The sequence below is a fragment of the Phytophthora ramorum genome (genome assembly GCF_020800215.1).
Source record: "Phytophthora ramorum isolate Pr-102 chromosome Unknown Phyram_PR-102_s0011, whole genome shotgun sequence".
NCBI lineage: Eukaryota > Oomycota > Peronosporomycetes > Peronosporales > Peronosporaceae > Phytophthora > Phytophthora ramorum.
In genome coordinates, this window is record NW_027150657.1 from 670,344 (window position 1) to 686,919 (window position 16,576).

Genomic DNA, 16,576 nt, shown 5'->3' on the forward strand with positions numbered 1-16,576 from the left:
GGCTCAGCAGTTCGTACCAACCGCACAGCTCGCAGTTGACTGCAGGCGAGGGCGGCATGGCAGTGGACGAGTTCTTCGTTGGCAGGTCCATGGCTGTGGCTAGCACGAGCAGCAAGCTCGCGCAAGTGACCGAACAGCGCGATGATCGAGACGAAGATGCTCACTCGTCGCGTGACACGTCTGCGTCGCAGCAAGACATTGAGGAAGAGTGCAGCTCGAAGTTCGCGTCCGAGTCCGAGTCCGAGTCCGAGTCGGCGTTCGCGTCAGCGTCAGCGTCCGCGTCGGCGTTCGCGTCCGAGTCCAAGTCCGAGTACGCAGCAGAACCGATGTTGACCAGCTCGACCTCCAGCAGTGCGGCCTCGACGGGTGCGTCCACGAGCAGCCCGAGTGCTGGCAGTGTGGTCATCAGCAGTGTCCTCGCGAGCAGTGCGCTCTCGATGAGTGCACTGTCCAGTGGTGCGACCACTACTAGTACGCCAACCACGGCCAGTACGGCAGCCATGGAGCATGTGGGCTCTCTGACGACGTCGTGCGTGTCGGCATTTGACGAGTCGTTGATGAACCGGCCGACGGAGGAGCTGTTCGAGCAGGTTCGCGCGAATCGGCCCAAGCACCGCGGTGATGCCGTTCGTTCGTCTGACTTGCAGTTGCACGACTTGGAGGCGAGCCACAATCGGCGCATGGAGGAGCTCAACCGCATTGCGCTGGACCAGCTCGGTAACCGCATCTCGAACCTGGATCACGACCGGCTCAGCAGTTCGTACCAACCGCACAGCTCGCAGTTTGACTGCAGGCGAGGGCGGCATGGCAGTGGACGAGTTCTTCGTTGGCAGTCCATGGCTGTGGCTAGCACGAGCAGCAAGCTCGCGCAAGTGACCGAACAGCGCGATGATCGAGACGAAGATGCTCGCTCGTCGCGTGACACGTCTGCGTCGCAGCAAGACATTGAGGAAGAGTGCAGCTCGAAGTTCGCGTCCGAGTCCGAGTCGGCGTCCGCGTCGGCGTTCGAGTTCGAGTCCGAGTCCGAGTCCGAGTCGGCGTTCGCGTCAGCGTCAGCGTCCGCGTCGGCGTTCGCGTCCGAGTCCAAGTCCGAGTACGCAGCAGAACCGATGTTGACCAGCTCGACCTCCAGCAGTGCGGCCTCGACGGGTGCGTCCACGAGCAGCCCGAGTGCTGGCAGTGTGGTCATCAGCAGTGTCCTCGCGAGCAGTGCGCTCTCGATGAGTGCACTGTCCAGTGGTGCGATCACTAGTACGCCAACCACGGCCAGTACGGCAGCATGGAGCATGTGGGCTCCTGGACGAGTCGTGCGTGTCGGCATTTGACGAGTCGTTGATGAACCGGCCGACGGAGGAGCTGTTCGAGCAGGTTCGCGCGAATCGGCCCAAGCACCGCGGTGATGCCGTTCGTTCGTCTGACTTGCAGTTGCACGACTTGGAGGCAAGCCACAATCGGCGCATGGAGGAGCTCAACCGCATTGCGCTGGACCAGCTCGGTAACCGCATCTCGAACCTGGATCACGACCGGCTCAGCAGTTCGTACCAACCGCACAGCTCGCAGTTGACTGCAGGCGAGGGCGGCATGGCAGTGGACGAGTTCTTCGTTGGCAGGTCCATGGCTGTGGCTAGCACGAGCAGCAAGCTCGCGCAAGTGACCGAACAGCGCGATGATCGAGACGAAGATGCTCGCTCGTCGCGTGACACGTCTGCGTCGCAGCAAGACATTGAGGAAGAGTGCAGCTCGAAGTTCGCGTCCGAGTCCGAGTCGGCGTCCGCGTCGGCGTTCGAGTTCGAGTCCGAGTCCGAGTCCGAGTCGGCGTTCGCGTCAGCGTCAGCGTCCGCGTCGGCGTCGCGTCCGAGTCCAAGTCCGAGTACGCAGCAGAACCGATGTTGACCAGCTCGACCTCCAGCAGTGCGGCCTCGACGGGTGCGTCCACGAGCAGCCCGAGTGCTGGCAGTGTGGTCATCAGCAGTGTCCTCGCGAGCAGTGCGCTCTCGATGAGTGCACTGTCCAGTGGTGCGATCACTACTAGTACGCCAACCACGGCCAGTACGGCAGCCATGGAGCATGTGGGCTCTCTGGACGAGTCGTGCGTGTCGGCATTTGACGAGTCGTTGATGAACCGGCCGACGGAGGAGCTGTTCGAGCAGGTTCGCGCGAATCGGCCCAAGCACCGCGGTGATGCCGTTCGTTCGTCTGACTTGCAGTTGCACGACTTGGAGGCGAGCCACAATCGGCGCATGGAGGAGCTCAACCGCATTGCGCTGGACCAGCTCGGTAACCGCATCTCGAACCTGGATCACGACCGGCTCAGCAGTTCGTACCAACCGCACAGCTCGCAGTTGACTGCAGGCGAGGGCGGCATGGCAGTGGACGAGTTCTTCGTTGGCAGGTCCATGGCTGTGGCTAGCACGAGCAGCAAGCTCGCGCAAGTGACCGAACAGCGCGATGATCGAGACGAAGATGCTCGCTCGTCGCGTGACACGTCTGCGTCGCAGCAAGACATTGAGGAAGAGTGCAGCTCGAAGTTCGCGTCCGAGTCCGAGTCGGCGTCCGCGTCGGCGTTCGAGTTCGAGTCCGAGTCCGAGTCCGAGTCGGCGTTCGCGTCAGCGTCAGCGTCCGCGTCGGCGTTCGCGTCCGAGTCCAAGTCCGAGTACGCAGCAGAACCGATGTTGACCAGCTCGACCTCCAGCAGTGCGGCCTCGACGGGTGCGTCCACGAGCAGCCCGAGTGCTGGCAGTGGTCATCAGCAGTGTCCTCGCGAGCAGTGCGCTCTCGATGAGTGCACTGTCCAGTGGTGCGATCACTACTAGTACGCCAACCACGGCCAGTACGGCAGCCATGGAGCATGTGGGCTCTCTGGACGAGTCGTGCGTGTCGGCATTTGACGAGTCGTTGATGAACCGGCCGACGGAGGAGCTGTTCGAGCAGGTTCGCGCGAATCGGCCCAAGCACCGCGGTGATGCCGTTCGTTCGTCTGACTTGCAGTTGCACGACTTGGAGGCGAGCCACAATCGGCGCATGGAGGAGCTCAACCGCATTGCGCTGGACCAGCTCGGTAACCGCATCTCGAACCTGGATCACGACCGGCTCAGCAGTTCGTACCAACCGCACAGCTCGCAGTTGACTGCAGGCGAGGGCGGCATGGCAGTGGACGAGTTCTTCGTTGGCAGGTCCATGGCTGTGGCTAGCACGAGCAGCAAGCTCGCGCAAGTGACCGAACAGCGCGATGATCGAGACGAAGATGCTCGCTCGTCGCGTGACACGTCTGCGTCGCAGCAAGACATTGAGGAAGAGTGCAGCTCGAAGTTCGCGTCCGAGTCCGAGTCGGCGTCCGCGTCGGCGTTCGAGTCCGAGTTCGAGTCCGAGTCCGAGTCCGAGTCCGAGTCCGAGTCCGAGTCCGAGTCCGAGTCCGAGTCCAAGTCCGAGTACGCAGCAGAACCGATGTTGACCAGCTCGACCTCCAGCAGTGCGGCCTCGACGGGTGCGTCCACGAGCAGCCCGAGTGCTGGCAGTGTGGTCATCAGCAGTGTCCTCGCGAGCAGTGCGCTCTCGATGAGTGCACTGTCCAGTGGTGCGATCACTACTAGTACGCCAACCACGGCCAGTACGGCAGCCATGAAGCATGTGGCTCTCTGGACGAGTCGTGCGTGTCGGCATTTGACGAGTCGTTGATGAACCGGCCGACGGAGGAGCTGTTCGAGCAGGTTCGCGCGAATCGGCCCAAGCACCGCGGTGATGCCGTTCGTTCGTCTGACTTGCAGTTGCACGACTTGGAGGCGAGCCACAATCGGCGCATGGAGGAGCTCAACCGCATTGCGCTGGACCAGCTCGGTAACCGCATCTCGAACCTGGATCACGACCGGCTCAGCAGTTCGTACCAACCGCACAGCTCGCAGTTGACTGCAGGCGAGGGCGGCATGGCAGTGGACGAGTTCTTCGTTGGCAGGTCCATGGCTGTGGCTAGCACGAGCAGCAAGCTCGCGCAAGTGACCGAACAGCGCGATGATCGAGACGAAGATGCTCGCTCGTCGCGTGACACGTCTGCGTCGCAGCAAGACATTGAGGAAGAGTGCAGCTCGAAGTTCGCGTCCGAGTCCGAGTCGGCGTCCGCGTCGGCGTTCGAGTTCGAGTCCGAGTCCGAGTCCGAGTCGAGTCCGAGTCGGTCGTCGAGTCGTCGAGCGTCAGCGTCCGCGTCGGCGTCGCGTCGTCGTCAGCGTCCGAGTCGGCGTCGCGTCGCGTCGTCGCGTCGGCGTTCGCGTCCGAGTCCAAGTCCGAGTACGCAGCAGAACTGATGTTGACCAGCTCGACCTCCAGCAGTGCGGCCTCGACGGGTGCGTCCACGAGCAGCCCGAGTGCTGGCAGTGTGGTCATCAGCAGTGTCCTCGCGAGCAGTGCGCTCTCGATGAGTGCACTGTCCAGTGGTGCGATCACTACTAGTACGCCAACCACGGCCAGTACGGCAGCCATGGAGCATGTGGGCTCTCTGGACGAGTCGTGCGTGTCGGCATTTGACGAGTCGTTGATGAACCGGCCGACGGAGGAGCTGTTCGAGCAGGTTCGCGCGAATCGGCCCAAGCACCGCGGTGATGCCGTTCGTTCGTCTGACTTGCAGTTGCACGACTTGGAGGCGAGCCACAATCGGCGCATGGAGGAGCTCAACCGCATTGCGCTGGACCAGCTCGGTAACCGCATCTCGAACCTGGATCACGACCGGCTCAGCAGTTCGTACCAACCGCACAGCTCGCAGTTGACTGCAGGCGAGGGCGGCATGGCAGTGGACGAGTTCTTCGTTGGCAGGTCCATGGCTGTGGCTAGCACGAGCAGCAAGCTCGCGCAAGTGACCGAACAGCGCGATGATCGAGACGAAGATGCTCGCTCGTCGCGTGACACGTCTGCGTCGCAGCAAGACATTGAGGAAGAGTGCAGCTCGAAGTTCGCGTCCGAGTCCGAGTCGGCGTCCGCGTCGGCGTTCGAGTCCGAGTCCGAGTCCGAGTCCGAGTCCGAGTCCGAGTCGGCGTTCGCGTCAGCGTCAGCGTCCGCGTCGGCGTTCGCGTCCGAGTCCAAGTCCGAGTACGCAGCAGAACTGATGTTGACCAGCTCGACCTCCAGCAGTGCGGCCTCGACGGGTGCGTCCACGAGCAGCCCGAGTGCTGGCAGTGTGGTCATCAGCAGTGTCCTCGCGAGCAGTGCGCTCTCGATGAGTGCACTGTCCAGTGGTGCGATCACTACTAGTACGCCAACCACGGCCAGTACGGCAGCCATGAAGCATGTGGGCTCTCTGGACGAGTCGTGCGTGTCGGCATTTGACGAGTCGTTGATGAACCGGCCGACGGAGGAGCTGTTCGAGCAGGTTCGCGCGAATCGGCCCAAGCACCGCGGTGATGCCGTTCGTTCGTCTGACTTGCAGTTGCACGACTTGGAGGCGAGCCACAATCGGCGCATGGAGGAGCTCAACCGCATTGCGCTGGACCAGCTCGGTAACCGCATCTCGAACCTGGATCACGACCGGCTCAGCAGTTCGTACCAACCGCACAGCTCGCAGTTGACTGCAGGCGAGGGCGGCATGGCAGTGGACGAGTTCTTCGTTGGCAGGTCCATGGCTGTGGCTAGCACGAGCAGCAAGCTCGCGCAAGTGACCGAACAGCGCGATGATCGAGACGAAGATGCTCGCTCGTCGCGTGACACGTCTGCGTCGCAGCAAGACATTGAGGAAGAGTGCAGCTCGAAGTTCGCGTCCGAGTCCGAGTCGGCGTCCGCGTCGGCGTTCGAGTCCGAGTCCGAGTCCGAGTCCGAGTCCGAGTCCGAGTCCGAGTCGGCGTTCGCGTCAGCGTCCGCGGCGCGTCGGCGTTCGCGTCCGAGTCCAAGTCCGAGTACGCAGCAGAACCGATGTTGACCAGCTCGACCTCCAGCAGTGCGGCCTCGACGGGTGCGTCCACGAGCAGCCCGAGTGCTGGCAGTGTGGTCATCAGCAGTGTCCTCGCGAGCAGTGCGCTCTCGATGAGTGCACTGTCCAGTGGTGCGATCACTACTAGTACGCCAACCACGGCCAGTACGGCAGCCATGAAGCATGTGGGCTCTCTGGACGAGTCGTGCGTGTCGGCATTTGACGAGTCGTTGATGAACCGGCCGACGGAGGAGCTGTTCGAGCAGGTTCGCGCGAATCGGCCCAAGCACCGCGGTGATGCCGTTCGTTCGTCTGACTTGCAGTTGCACGACTTGGAGGCGAGCCACAATCGGCGCATGGAGGAGCTCAACCGCATTGCGCTGGACCAGCTCGGTAACCGCATCTCGAACCTGGATCACGACCGGCTCAGCAGTTCGTACCAACCGCACAGCTCGCAGTTGACTGCAGGCGAGGGCGGCATGGCAGTGGACGAGTTCTTCGTTGGCAGGTCCATGGCTGTGGCTAGCACGAGCAGCAAGCTCGCGCAAGTGACCGAACAGCGCGATGATCGAGACGAAGATGCTCGCTCGTCGCGTGACACGTCTGCGTCGCAGCAAGACATTGAGGAAGAGTGCAGCTCGAAGTTCGCGTCCGAGTCCGAGTCGGCGTCCGCGTCGGCGTTCGAGTCCGAGTCCGAGTCCGAGTCCGAGTCCGAGTCGGCGTTCGCGAGTCCGTCAGCGTCAGCGTCAGCGTCAGCGTCCGCGTCGGCGTTCGCGTCCGAGTCCAAGTCCGAGTACGCAGCAGAACCGATGTTGACCAGCTCGACCTCCAGCAGTGCGGCCTCGACGGGTGCGTCCACGAGCAGCCCGAGTGCTGGCAGTGTGGTCATCAGCAGTGTCCTCGCGAGCAGTGCGCTCTCGATGAGTGCACTGTCCAGTGGTGCGATCACTACTAGTACGCCAACCACGGCCAGTACGGCAGCCATGAAGCATGTGGGCTCTCTGGACGAGTCGTGCGTGTCGGCATTTGACGAGTCGTTGATGAACCGGCCGACGGAGGAGCTGTTCGAGCAGGTTCGCGCGAATCGGCCCAAGCACCGCGGTGATGCCGTTCGTTCGTCTGACTTGCAGTTGCACGACTTGGAGGCGAGCCACAATCGGCGCATGGAGGAGCTCAACCGCATTGCGCTGGACCAGCTCGGTAACCGCATCTCGAACCTGGATCACGACCGGCTCAGCAGTTCGTACCAACCGCACAGCTCGCAGTTGACTGCAGGCGAGGGCGGCATGGCAGTGGACGAGTTCTTCGTTGGCAGGTCCATGGCTGTGGCTAGCACGAGCAGCAAGCTCGCGCAAGTGACCGAACAGCGCGATGATCGAGACGAAGATGCTCGCTCGTCGCGTGACACGTCTGCGTCGCAGCAAGACATTGAGGAAGAGTGCAGCTCGAAGTTCGCGTCCGAGTCCGAGTCGGCGTCCGCGTCGGCGTTCGAGTCCGAGTCCGAGTCCGAGTCGGCGTTCGCGTCAGCGTCAGCGTCCGCGTCGGCGTTCGCGTCCGAGTCCAAGTCCGAGTACGCAGCAGAACCGATGTTGACCAGCTCGACCTCCAGCAGTGCGGCCTCGACGGGTGCGTCCACGAGCAGCCCGAGTGCTGGCAGTGTGGTCATCAGCAGTGTCCTCGCGAGCAGTGCGCTCTCGATGAGTGCACTGTCCAGTGGTGCGATCACTACTAGTACGCCAACCACGGCCAGTACGGCAGCCATGAAGCATGTGGGCTCTCTGGACGAGTCGTGCGTGTCGGCATTTGACGAGTCGTTGATGAACCGGCCGACGGAGGAGCTGTTCGAGCAGGTTCGCGCGAATCGGCCCAAGCACCGCGGTGATGCCGTTCGTTCGTCTGACTTGCAGTTGCACGACTTGGAGGCGAGCCACAATCGGCGCATGGAGGAGCTCAACCGCATTGCGCTGGACCAGCTCGGTAACCGCATCTCGAACCTGGATCACGACCGGCTCAGCAGTCCGTACCAACCGCACAGCTCGCAGTTGACTGCAGGCGAGGGCGGCATGGCAGTGGACGAGTTCTTCGTTGGCAGGTCCATGGCTGTGGCTAGCACGAGCAGCAAGCTCGCGCAAGTGACCGAACAGCGCGATGATCGAGACGAAGATGCTCGCTCGTCGCGTGACACGTCTGCGTCGCAGCAAGACATTGAGGAAGAGTGCAGCTCGAAGTTCGCGTCCGAGTCCGAGTCGGCGTCCGCGTCGGCGTTCGAGTCCGAGTCCGAGTCCGAGTCGGCGTTCGCGTCAGCGTCAGCGTCCGCGTCGGCGTCGGCGTTCGCGTCCGAGTCCAAGTCCGAGTACGCAGCAGAACCGATGTTGACCAGCTCGACCTCCAGCAGTGCGGCCTCGACGGGTGCGTCCACGAGCAGCCCGAGTGCTGGCAGTGTGGTCATCACAGTGTCCTCGCGAGCAGTGCGCTCTCGATGAGTGCACTGTCCAGTGGTGCGATCACTACTAGTACGCCAACCACGGCCAGTACGGCAGCCATGAAGCATGTGGGCTCTCTGGACGAGTCGTGCGTGTCGGCATTTGACGAGTCGTTGATGAACCGGCCGACGGAGGAGCTGTTCGAGCAGGTTCGCGCGAATCGGCCCAAGCACCGCGGTGATGCCGTTCGTTCGTCTGACTTGCAGTTGCACGACTTGGAGGCGAGCCACAATCGGCGCATGGAGGAGCTCAACCGCATTGCGCTGGACCAGCTCGGTAACCGCATCTCGAACCTGGATCACGACCGGCTCAGCAGTTGCTATCAACCTGATGGGTCAATTGGTCAGTTTGTGCGAGATGAAGAGAAGGTGAATGAGGTTCAAAGGTGCTCCACTGACATAGTGGGGGAGTACAAGAAGAGAAATCAGCGAGAAATGGAGAGGCTCCGTCGCAAGATCCATCAACTTGAGCAGGAGTGCCTCGAGTCTGGTGCGTCTGTGCCGACTCCGAAGAAAATGGGCCTGTCTGAGCTTGATGGCAATGACGAACGGCAAAAGAGCGCTGGTCGTTGCAAGATACAACACTTCAACGGAGCCCAAAGTTTTCATGGCGACCAGAGCTTTGATCCGCAGTCCTCCTTTATCTCCATGGAGGACTTGAGCTCGTCGACCCTAAGCTTATCCCAGGTAAAGCTCGACAAACGAGGGCCTACCCGTGCTTTGCATGATCAAGTCGAACTATAGCGGAGGCCGATAGTGAAGGAGCAGCATTGCGCAGGCCAGCATTGTGTATCATAGACTTAAAAATCAAGGATAAATGGAATATAATAGTACGCCGAGAAGAATGGCGTTTTGCAATACATGTACACTGCTCCGGTGCGTCAAGCTAAAGTCACCATTTTCCATGTGTAAAACCACGTTGAATGTTGTCAACTATTTTGGCCGGTACAATAATGCTTTCACGCATGTATAATACAGTACCCGCATGAATACCCTTCCGAATCACCATGCGAAGTCTTGAGATGGAGGAACGGCCCACTGGAACCCCGTCAGGCAGCGTGAGTACCATTACCAACCACCATCGGCACAGCACAGCTGGGCAGCCGTTGAACTGCCACTGCATCAAGTTCCTTTACAATCAGCGTGGGGTGTACATGTATTGTACTTCCAAGTACACAGTCGAGTCCCTCACAATTGGCGGCGGCAAAGGTGTCGCCATCGAGTCGTCGTCTCGGATTCCAGCTGGGAACTTGCCATCGTCAACCTTGTTGAAACCCGTTCACGATGGCTCAACTGCATTTTTCGTGGAAGGGCCAACGTCGTCGAGGCTTTGCTCTGTGTCGCCACCTGTGGGCGTGACAACTCCATTGTTGCTGTCAGGTTCTCCGCCACTTCCAGAATCCCAAGTCCGCGTGCCAGCCAAGAACTCTCAGTCCAGCTCCTTGCCGCGGAAGACTCGACACCTTCCCGTTCCTTCCGGACGCACCGCGTTCCTGAGATTTGCTGGTAGAGTCACCACCGTCATAAGCCAATCCCCCAACAAATGGTGGAGGTGATCGTCTCGGAGAGAGAGCGGCTGGACCTGGTTCGCCAAGGTGACAACATTTTCCTAGAGGTGCAGGAACGACTGTACAATGCCCAGGCCCAGCGTCCGCAGTCGGACGCCAAGGACAAGTACGTGACGACGTTCGACACGTTCACAGTCTACGGGTCGCTGGACGACGTCACCGAGTTGTACGTGAACGACGACAAGAAGATGGTGCTTGACTTCTCAGAGTCTCGGGAGCTCGCGGTGCTCAAGCCGTCGACCAAGAAGCGGCCTTTGGACCGCGTGAGTCTGCGCTGGTCGTTGTTCCATTCGCCCAGTCGACTTCTAGCCAAGGACCAGGACTTCTGCTACTTGGAGGTCATGAAGCCCTACGGCACCCAGAGCGGACGTCGTGGCTGGGCGAAGTGTGTCCACTCCATCAAGCACGAGGCGTGTCCGGAGTTTACCGACTCGCAGGGAATTCATGTGAACCGGGCGGAGCTTTTCTTCTGCGGACTGTTTTTCGAGGAGACGGAGGCGGTGGGGGTGCTGAACGCCACCGTCTACTACAACATCAAGCGTGACAACATTCCGCCGGTGGTGATGCCCATGGTCTTGAAGGCACGCAGCAAGCGCAGCATAGAGCTGGTGAACCACTACCTCCGGATGTCCAACACGATTCTCAACTCTAGAAAGCACTCGCTCACAATTGCCCTGCAGCTGCAAGCCGAGAAACGCTGCGGTGCCTGCACGAACCATCTTTCCATGTGGAAGCTCAAGGACAAATGCCTTCTGTGCGGATCGGTACGTCGAATGTTGCCAAGATGGTGGATTGAACCCGAGTCTTTACGTTTCCATTGTGTTGATGCAGTTCCTGTGCGATAAGTGCGACGACATCGTAGGTCGGAACTTCCGGGTGGACGGAATCACCCGAGGACAGGTTGTGTGCTTCTCGTGCGCAGCGCGACGTGGCACGAAGTCCATTCTGGAGTCGAATACACGATACGTTGACCTGGATGCCAGCGCCAACAGCGGATCGGCTGTCAAGACGCACAGCAACAGCATCTTGGGGACGGACCAGGACGGTGGCTTTCGAGATGGCAGCATTTCGTCCATGAAAGAAGATGACGAGTTCCCCAAATGGTTCGACGCATCAGCTAAGCTATCGCACGAGCAGGATCAACCGAGTGTGGCCCCGGAACGCCGCCACTCGCAATGTACGTTTGGTGTCTTGCTGGTATGAACTGGTCCTCAACGTCTCACACGCTCTGCTTTTTATCGCAGTCATCCCGCATGAGACGTTCTACTTGCCGTCGGACCATGCAGCTCAACAGCGTCGCCGTGCTACGACGCGTTTGTCGACCCGCCAGCCGAGAAAAGGACTTGACGAGGACTTCATCATGCGTCGCCGGAGTCGAACGACGGGTAACTCGCGACTGTCGAGCAGAGCCAAGCCGACGGGCTGTGCACCCACAAGCCACAAGGACTCCCCGACCGCGATGGAGACGGCTGCGGACGAGCCAATTGCTTTTGCTCCGGTGGGTAGTCACGTCGGCCTCAATCTCGAGGAATTGAATTGGCGAGTGCGGCGCTTTACGACTAACTCCGTGCCGGTGGAGTGGACAGATCAAGGACGCCGAGCTTCAACATACCACACAGTAGACGGAACGCCCCACCACGACCGGTACAGCCGCCTCAGCAGAGCTCAGTCAAGACCACCGTCGCCATTGTCGTCTCCGACCATGACGCGTTACTCGAAGCCGGCCTCGATCAGGTATTCCAAGACAAACCCGTGTGACTTGTCCTATTTGGCAAACTTCAAGTAACTACGAGCAGCGACGCCATGCAAAGGAGAGGTGAAGGATCAACCAAAGGATGAAGATTCATGAACCGCTCACGAGAAGTGGCGCGACAACGCGGCGATTGCAGCCGAAACAGTAGTGTAAACAAGATGAAAATGAAGTGTATGTGTTTGTGTGCGTATGTGTGTATCCATCCGCCCATGGTCTGGACCAGAACGCAGGCTGCAGAGTCCTCAGCTGAGAAGGGATCTCTTGACCAGATTTGGTCATGCAGTGCACTTCTTGCTTGTGAGACATCGTGGAAATAGGCTAAAGCTGCAGCCGCGAGCACAACGCAAAGCGAGGCGACAACACGAGACCGCTTGATGGTGGACATTGTTCACGGGGTCCTGATTCATTTGATTGTGCTTCACCGGTCGACGACCATCACCATCGACGAGAAGAGCACATTAACTGGTCGTGGGGATTCTCCACTGGAAAAGTCCGTCCGGTCCCATCCGCGTCAAGTTGCACACATGCCAACTTGGCATTGCCAAGTCGGCATATAGAGCGGAGGAATTTTTCGGCGTCGAGGTGAAGCATGTGTTGAGTCCTGGTCGTCTTGATGTTCGAGGCAGGGTCGGAAGACACAAGGTGCTCGTCCAATTGGAGCGGCACCTTTAAGTGATTCAAGGGACACTTTGCTGCACAGTGTGCACATGGAAGCCGGACGATCTCGCTGCAGGATTTGCAGTCTTTCGTGCACATCTAGGGCCGAATCCCGCAACCCACACCAAAAGCGACTTGTCCCCGGCGTTGCCGCACGTTCCATGCCACGGTGCTCCATGCTTTGGCATTGCTCACGGCGCGAGCCTCACGCAACTCACACCTCTGGATTTCGCCTTGACGACGCCACTGGCACTTGCGAAAAGACCTAATTGCGCAGCTTCCGAATAGCTGCACAAGAACCGATCAGAGAGCAAAAGCTGATCGGTGGTCGTACACAAAAGCACTAGACCTTCTTCAGAGCGGAGCTACCACCGCAGAACACAACGAAACTCGTCGACCACCATCTGCGACCATGTCCAGCACCACAGGAAGCAGCAGCTGTAAGACGAGCTCGGGACTCTGCGCATTCTGCGGAGAGGTATGTCGTTTTGCATCCATTTGTGCCCCTGGTGACCCGTGAGTATCGTTTTGCTAACCTCGTTGTTGATTTTGTCGGGCAGTATCTGGGCAACTCGAGCATCCCGATCGTCGCGTATGGTTCTCCGTCATCGGAAGGCAAAGGAGCCTTTACCAAGCTGAAGCCCTTGCGATGGCGGTTCCTGACAAACAAGGCCCCTCGCACGAAATACATGTGCGCGGCTTGTGCGGAGAAACGCCAAGTGCCCCAACCGAACGACCAGCAGCCCGTGGGTCTCGATTCGTCGTGGTCTCATGGCGCCAAAGACCCCGAAAGCTTTCAAAAGCGCCTCGAGAGGAGTTCGAAGCTGCAACAACCGCCCGACCAGGCGTTGAAGCTGGAGCATCTGCAGGAGCCGCGCGACAAGGTGCGACGAGCCCAAGACAGGCACCAGCAGCGAGAAAAGCTGCAACAAAAGCGAGAGAAGCTTCAACAGGAGCACCGAGAACGGCAAAACGCTGCGCAACAGCAGCCGAGGAGCGATGGCAGAAGAAGGGGGCCGTCCCAAACATCGCCACGTTCGTCAAGAGGAAGTATGCCGCACCCGTTTTCGAACCACCGAGTGTCCAGAGACCCCATTCTGAGGAATCGCCCGGTCAGCGCGGCAGAAATCGGAACTCGGAACTCGGTTTTGAAGCCACGCGCAGCCTCGGTTGCTACTCCGGGCCGATCTAGAAAGCCAAGCAACGGACAACCAGAGCCTCGCGGATCCGAAAAGAAGGATTCGCAAACTGACCAGCGGTTGAGTTCGACAGCCGACATCCTCGGGATGTCCCGGTCACTCGATCTGCCGCCCAATTACTTCGCTATGAGCACGATGTCGCCGACGTTCACTGTGACGAGTGCACCGGATCAAGATCCGCTATCTCTCGAGCATCTGGAGATGCAGCTACCACCCCAAATGGAGCCTCAACGGCAGAACGAGACCGAAGAAGAGCGACAGCGACGGCGCAGTGCCTCGTATGCACACATGCTCTTGCGTATGCGGCGCCACTATGATACTGTGCAGGTGAACGGAGCCCAGGCTCCTGTTACAGCGCCACCACGACGAGTTCGAGCCGATCGACGAGCCAAGTCAGTCGCGGTGCGGAACGTCAAGCACGACCCTGTCAACTACAGCCCAGCCGGCCTTGCAGTTGATCTCGCGTACCTACGCGCATACAAGGACGCCCGGTAATGAAACAAACACTTTGATGCACAAATACGATTGAGATGGTCTCTTGTTGAGGTCGGACGGTGTTCAAGGGCACGGAACTTGACAGCGAGTTGACTGAAGCGACCGTCCATCTTTAAAATTGCTGATGTTACTGCATGGAGTTGCGTGCACAGTCGACAACAAAACAGCAACAAGAACATTCATGCGGGGCTTGTGCGAAATAGCAGCGCTCGTCACCTTGGTGTTCTAGCAGAGCAGGTGGCTCTGGCAGAAACCAGCCAGATCATTTCTGAAGTTTTGATTTCTGATATTGGTCAGGTCTGATGACATGATGCAAGCTGCTTGTTTCTATGTATATACAGATTGGTGTCAGCAAGCTTCTCTATGTGCATTTACTTGTCTAAACTAATAGATATGCACTACTGTATCTAACAGTTTTTCCTATCACCAAGCGAGTCTTATGCGTCAACACCAAAGACTATCGACGTCCGTACCACGTGCCAGTCAGCAATTGCAGTGGAAATCCCAACATGAACGACAGCACCCACCGACTGGGTGATGTCGTACATGCCGGTCCGCCAGCGACATCCTAAACATCTTGGTGCTCTCGAAACCCGTGGCGTAGCAGTCCAACGCCAATACCCGATGCTCTCGGTCAACGAAGTCGCCAGCTACTGAGCCAACGACGGATCCCATTCAACCGTCTCACCTGGTCCACGGTCGCGCTCCAGCTGCTTTGCCAGCAGCACGCCACTATTACCAGTCTGCTCTCAAGATCCCAGTGGCTGTCTGACACGCAGCCTGGTTTCAAGGAGTAGAGCCTCGGCATCGCTCCCTCCTCTCCTCTGCATCCATCGACTGCCAGTCCCTCATTTCTCGGACAAGAGGCGCAGCTCACACGCTGCCGAGTAGCGCCGTCATGGTCAACTGCAAAGGAGTCGTGGGCTCTCCAAAGAGTCTGGTGAAGCAGGAAATCTGTCGCTACTGCCGAACGGTAGGTCATAGGCTGCTACACCTTGATGAATTTCGCCGCTAACGACATGTGCGACTACGCAGCAAGTGTGCGAGGAATGCTACGTCGCAGCAACGGGTAGAAACTCCATGCTGCAGTCGGAGCTCGTGTCGCCCGTCCGCCATGAGCACGCGTGCCTTGCGTGCTCGCGGTTGCATCCGGAAGCCAAAAAGTCACGGTCGCCGCCCCGCGACCGTCGTCAGAATCGCCTTCCTCGGTTGAATTCAGCGCCCATTTCAGCAGGACCTCGTATTGATTCCTTGGCGCCCGAACAGCGCAGTGAATGGGCTCGTAGCTCGAAGCCAAGTGTCGGGTTCCTGTCATCTTCGGACCAACCGGAGCAGCAGTCGGCAGCCAACGTCGCGAGGATGTCGAGACACCAGTCGCCCAAGAACCCAGCAGGTCCGACCCGCAGACGAACCCAGAGTTGACGACCGACTTACGTCGTCGCCGACACACGTCTGTAATTGCTCCGACGTCTCGGTCGTGCGATCAAATGCGTCCATCCAGGGGGTTGACAGCTCGGGAGCTGCTTCGGGCAAACGCGACGGACCTTCGCACCTCGAGACGAGCTTCCAACGCGACGGACCTACGAGCTACGAGAAGAACTGCCAACGCGACGGAGCTGCACACGTCGATGAGGGTTCCTCGTCAAGCTCGGACGTTGTATTCGTGCGATTTCACAGGTTCGACTCCGCGGATGGCGATCCGTAACGCCACATCGACCGGGCCGAAGGAGCTCGAGCTGTCGATGATGGACCTACGAGACGTCCCAAAGGCGCGTTCGTGTGATCTGACAGGCATGGACTTGTCGGACGAGCCCAACGAGCTAAGGCTGTCGACTGTCGACCTCCGGCTGCCAAAGTACAAGGTCAAGGTTCCTGCACCGACTAAACGAGGACGGCGCAGCTCGGCGGCCGACCCGGCTAACAGCGCTCTGACGCCGATCTCAATCGAGCATCTCATTGCTATCGACGCCAAGCTTTCGTCCGTGGAGCTCGAGCTGAAGCGCTACGACGCCCCCAATGACAAAAAAGTTCAGCCGAAAGTCTCACAAGTCAGCTCTTCACCCAAGAAGACTCATGCTGAGCCGATTGACTTCCGCCTCTCGACGGTGGATCTACGGACCCGGCCCCGACGCCACACAACGACGGATACGTCGACCAGGAAATCCAAGGTCTCGAGGCATGGAAACCAGGAGCCTGTGGCTCAGGAGGCGGCGGTACAAGACGTCAGTGGGCTCTCTCGCTTTCAACGGAAAAAGGTTGCTGAGCCCATCGACTTTCATCTGTCGACGTTCGACTTGATGCCAAACGGACTCACGCCCGATGCCAAGCCCGAATCCAACCAGACTGGGATCCATCGCGGCAAGAGGGAGAAGCAGAAGAAGATGAAGAAAGTTCCGGAAGAAGCGACCCCGCAGTACTCCAAGCAAGAACCGTGCGACTTGGGCTACTTGGAGAACTTCCGGTCGTTCACGTTGTAGAGCCCAGTGCACGCTGGGCGCCGGTAAAAGTCGTGAAGCACAGGCTTGGTAAACTCAG

At 59.4% G+C, this 16,576-nt stretch overlaps 7 protein-coding genes across 7 annotated transcripts; all 7 read left to right on the top strand.

Moving 5' to 3' along the window:
• Positions 1-56: 56 nt before the first annotated feature.
• On the top strand, positions 57-2,813 carry KRP23_11038 (uncharacterized protein; the record flags this gene model as incomplete). Its single annotated transcript, XM_067881548.1, has 3 exons — positions 57-1,149; positions 1,238-1,829; positions 1,913-2,813. 3 exons carry the CDS (start codon positions 57-59, stop codon positions 2,811-2,813), a joined length of 2,586 nt encoding a protein of 861 aa, XP_067740848.1.
• Positions 2,814-2,841: 28 nt separating this feature from the next.
• On the top strand, positions 2,842-8,370 carry KRP23_11039 (uncharacterized protein; the record flags this gene model as incomplete). Its single annotated transcript, XM_067881549.1, has 4 exons — positions 2,842-3,519; positions 3,591-4,155; positions 4,218-5,832; positions 5,916-8,370. The coding sequence occupies 4 exons, from the start codon at positions 2,842-2,844 to the stop codon at positions 8,368-8,370; spliced, it is 5,313 nt and encodes a 1,770-aa protein (XP_067740849.1).
• A 59-nt stretch (positions 8,371-8,429) lies between these two features.
• Positions 8,430-9,113, top strand: KRP23_11040 (uncharacterized protein; the record flags this gene model as incomplete). Its single annotated transcript, XM_067881551.1, has 1 exon — positions 8,430-9,113. The coding sequence occupies one exon, from the start codon at positions 8,430-8,432 to the stop codon at positions 9,111-9,113; it is 684 nt and encodes a 227-aa protein (XP_067740850.1).
• A 799-nt stretch (positions 9,114-9,912) lies between these two features.
• KRP23_11041 (uncharacterized protein) lies at positions 9,913-11,559 on the top strand (the record flags this gene model as incomplete). Its single annotated transcript, XM_067881552.1, has 4 exons — positions 9,913-10,701; positions 10,769-11,114; positions 11,182-11,435; positions 11,524-11,559. The coding sequence occupies 4 exons, from the start codon at positions 9,913-9,915 to the stop codon at positions 11,557-11,559; spliced, it is 1,425 nt and encodes a 474-aa protein (XP_067740851.1).
• Positions 11,560-12,759: 1,200 nt separating this feature from the next.
• KRP23_11042 (uncharacterized protein) lies at positions 12,760-14,041 on the top strand (the record flags this gene model as incomplete). The annotated part of the gene is made up of 2 exons (XM_067881553.1): positions 12,760-12,825; positions 12,908-14,041. The coding sequence occupies 2 exons, from the start codon at positions 12,760-12,762 to the stop codon at positions 14,039-14,041; spliced, it is 1,200 nt and encodes a 399-aa protein (XP_067740852.1).
• An 898-nt stretch (positions 14,042-14,939) lies between these two features.
• On the top strand, positions 14,940-15,463 carry KRP23_11043 (uncharacterized protein; the record flags this gene model as incomplete). Its single annotated transcript, XM_067881554.1, has 2 exons — positions 14,940-15,014; positions 15,077-15,463. The coding sequence occupies 2 exons, from the start codon at positions 14,940-14,942 to the stop codon at positions 15,461-15,463; spliced, it is 462 nt and encodes a 153-aa protein (XP_067740853.1).
• A 269-nt stretch (positions 15,464-15,732) lies between these two features.
• KRP23_11044 (uncharacterized protein) lies at positions 15,733-16,518 on the top strand (the record flags this gene model as incomplete). Its single annotated transcript, XM_067881555.1, has 1 exon — positions 15,733-16,518. The coding sequence occupies one exon, from the start codon at positions 15,733-15,735 to the stop codon at positions 16,516-16,518; it is 786 nt and encodes a 261-aa protein (XP_067740854.1).
• Between the last annotated feature and the right edge of the window lie 58 nt (positions 16,519-16,576).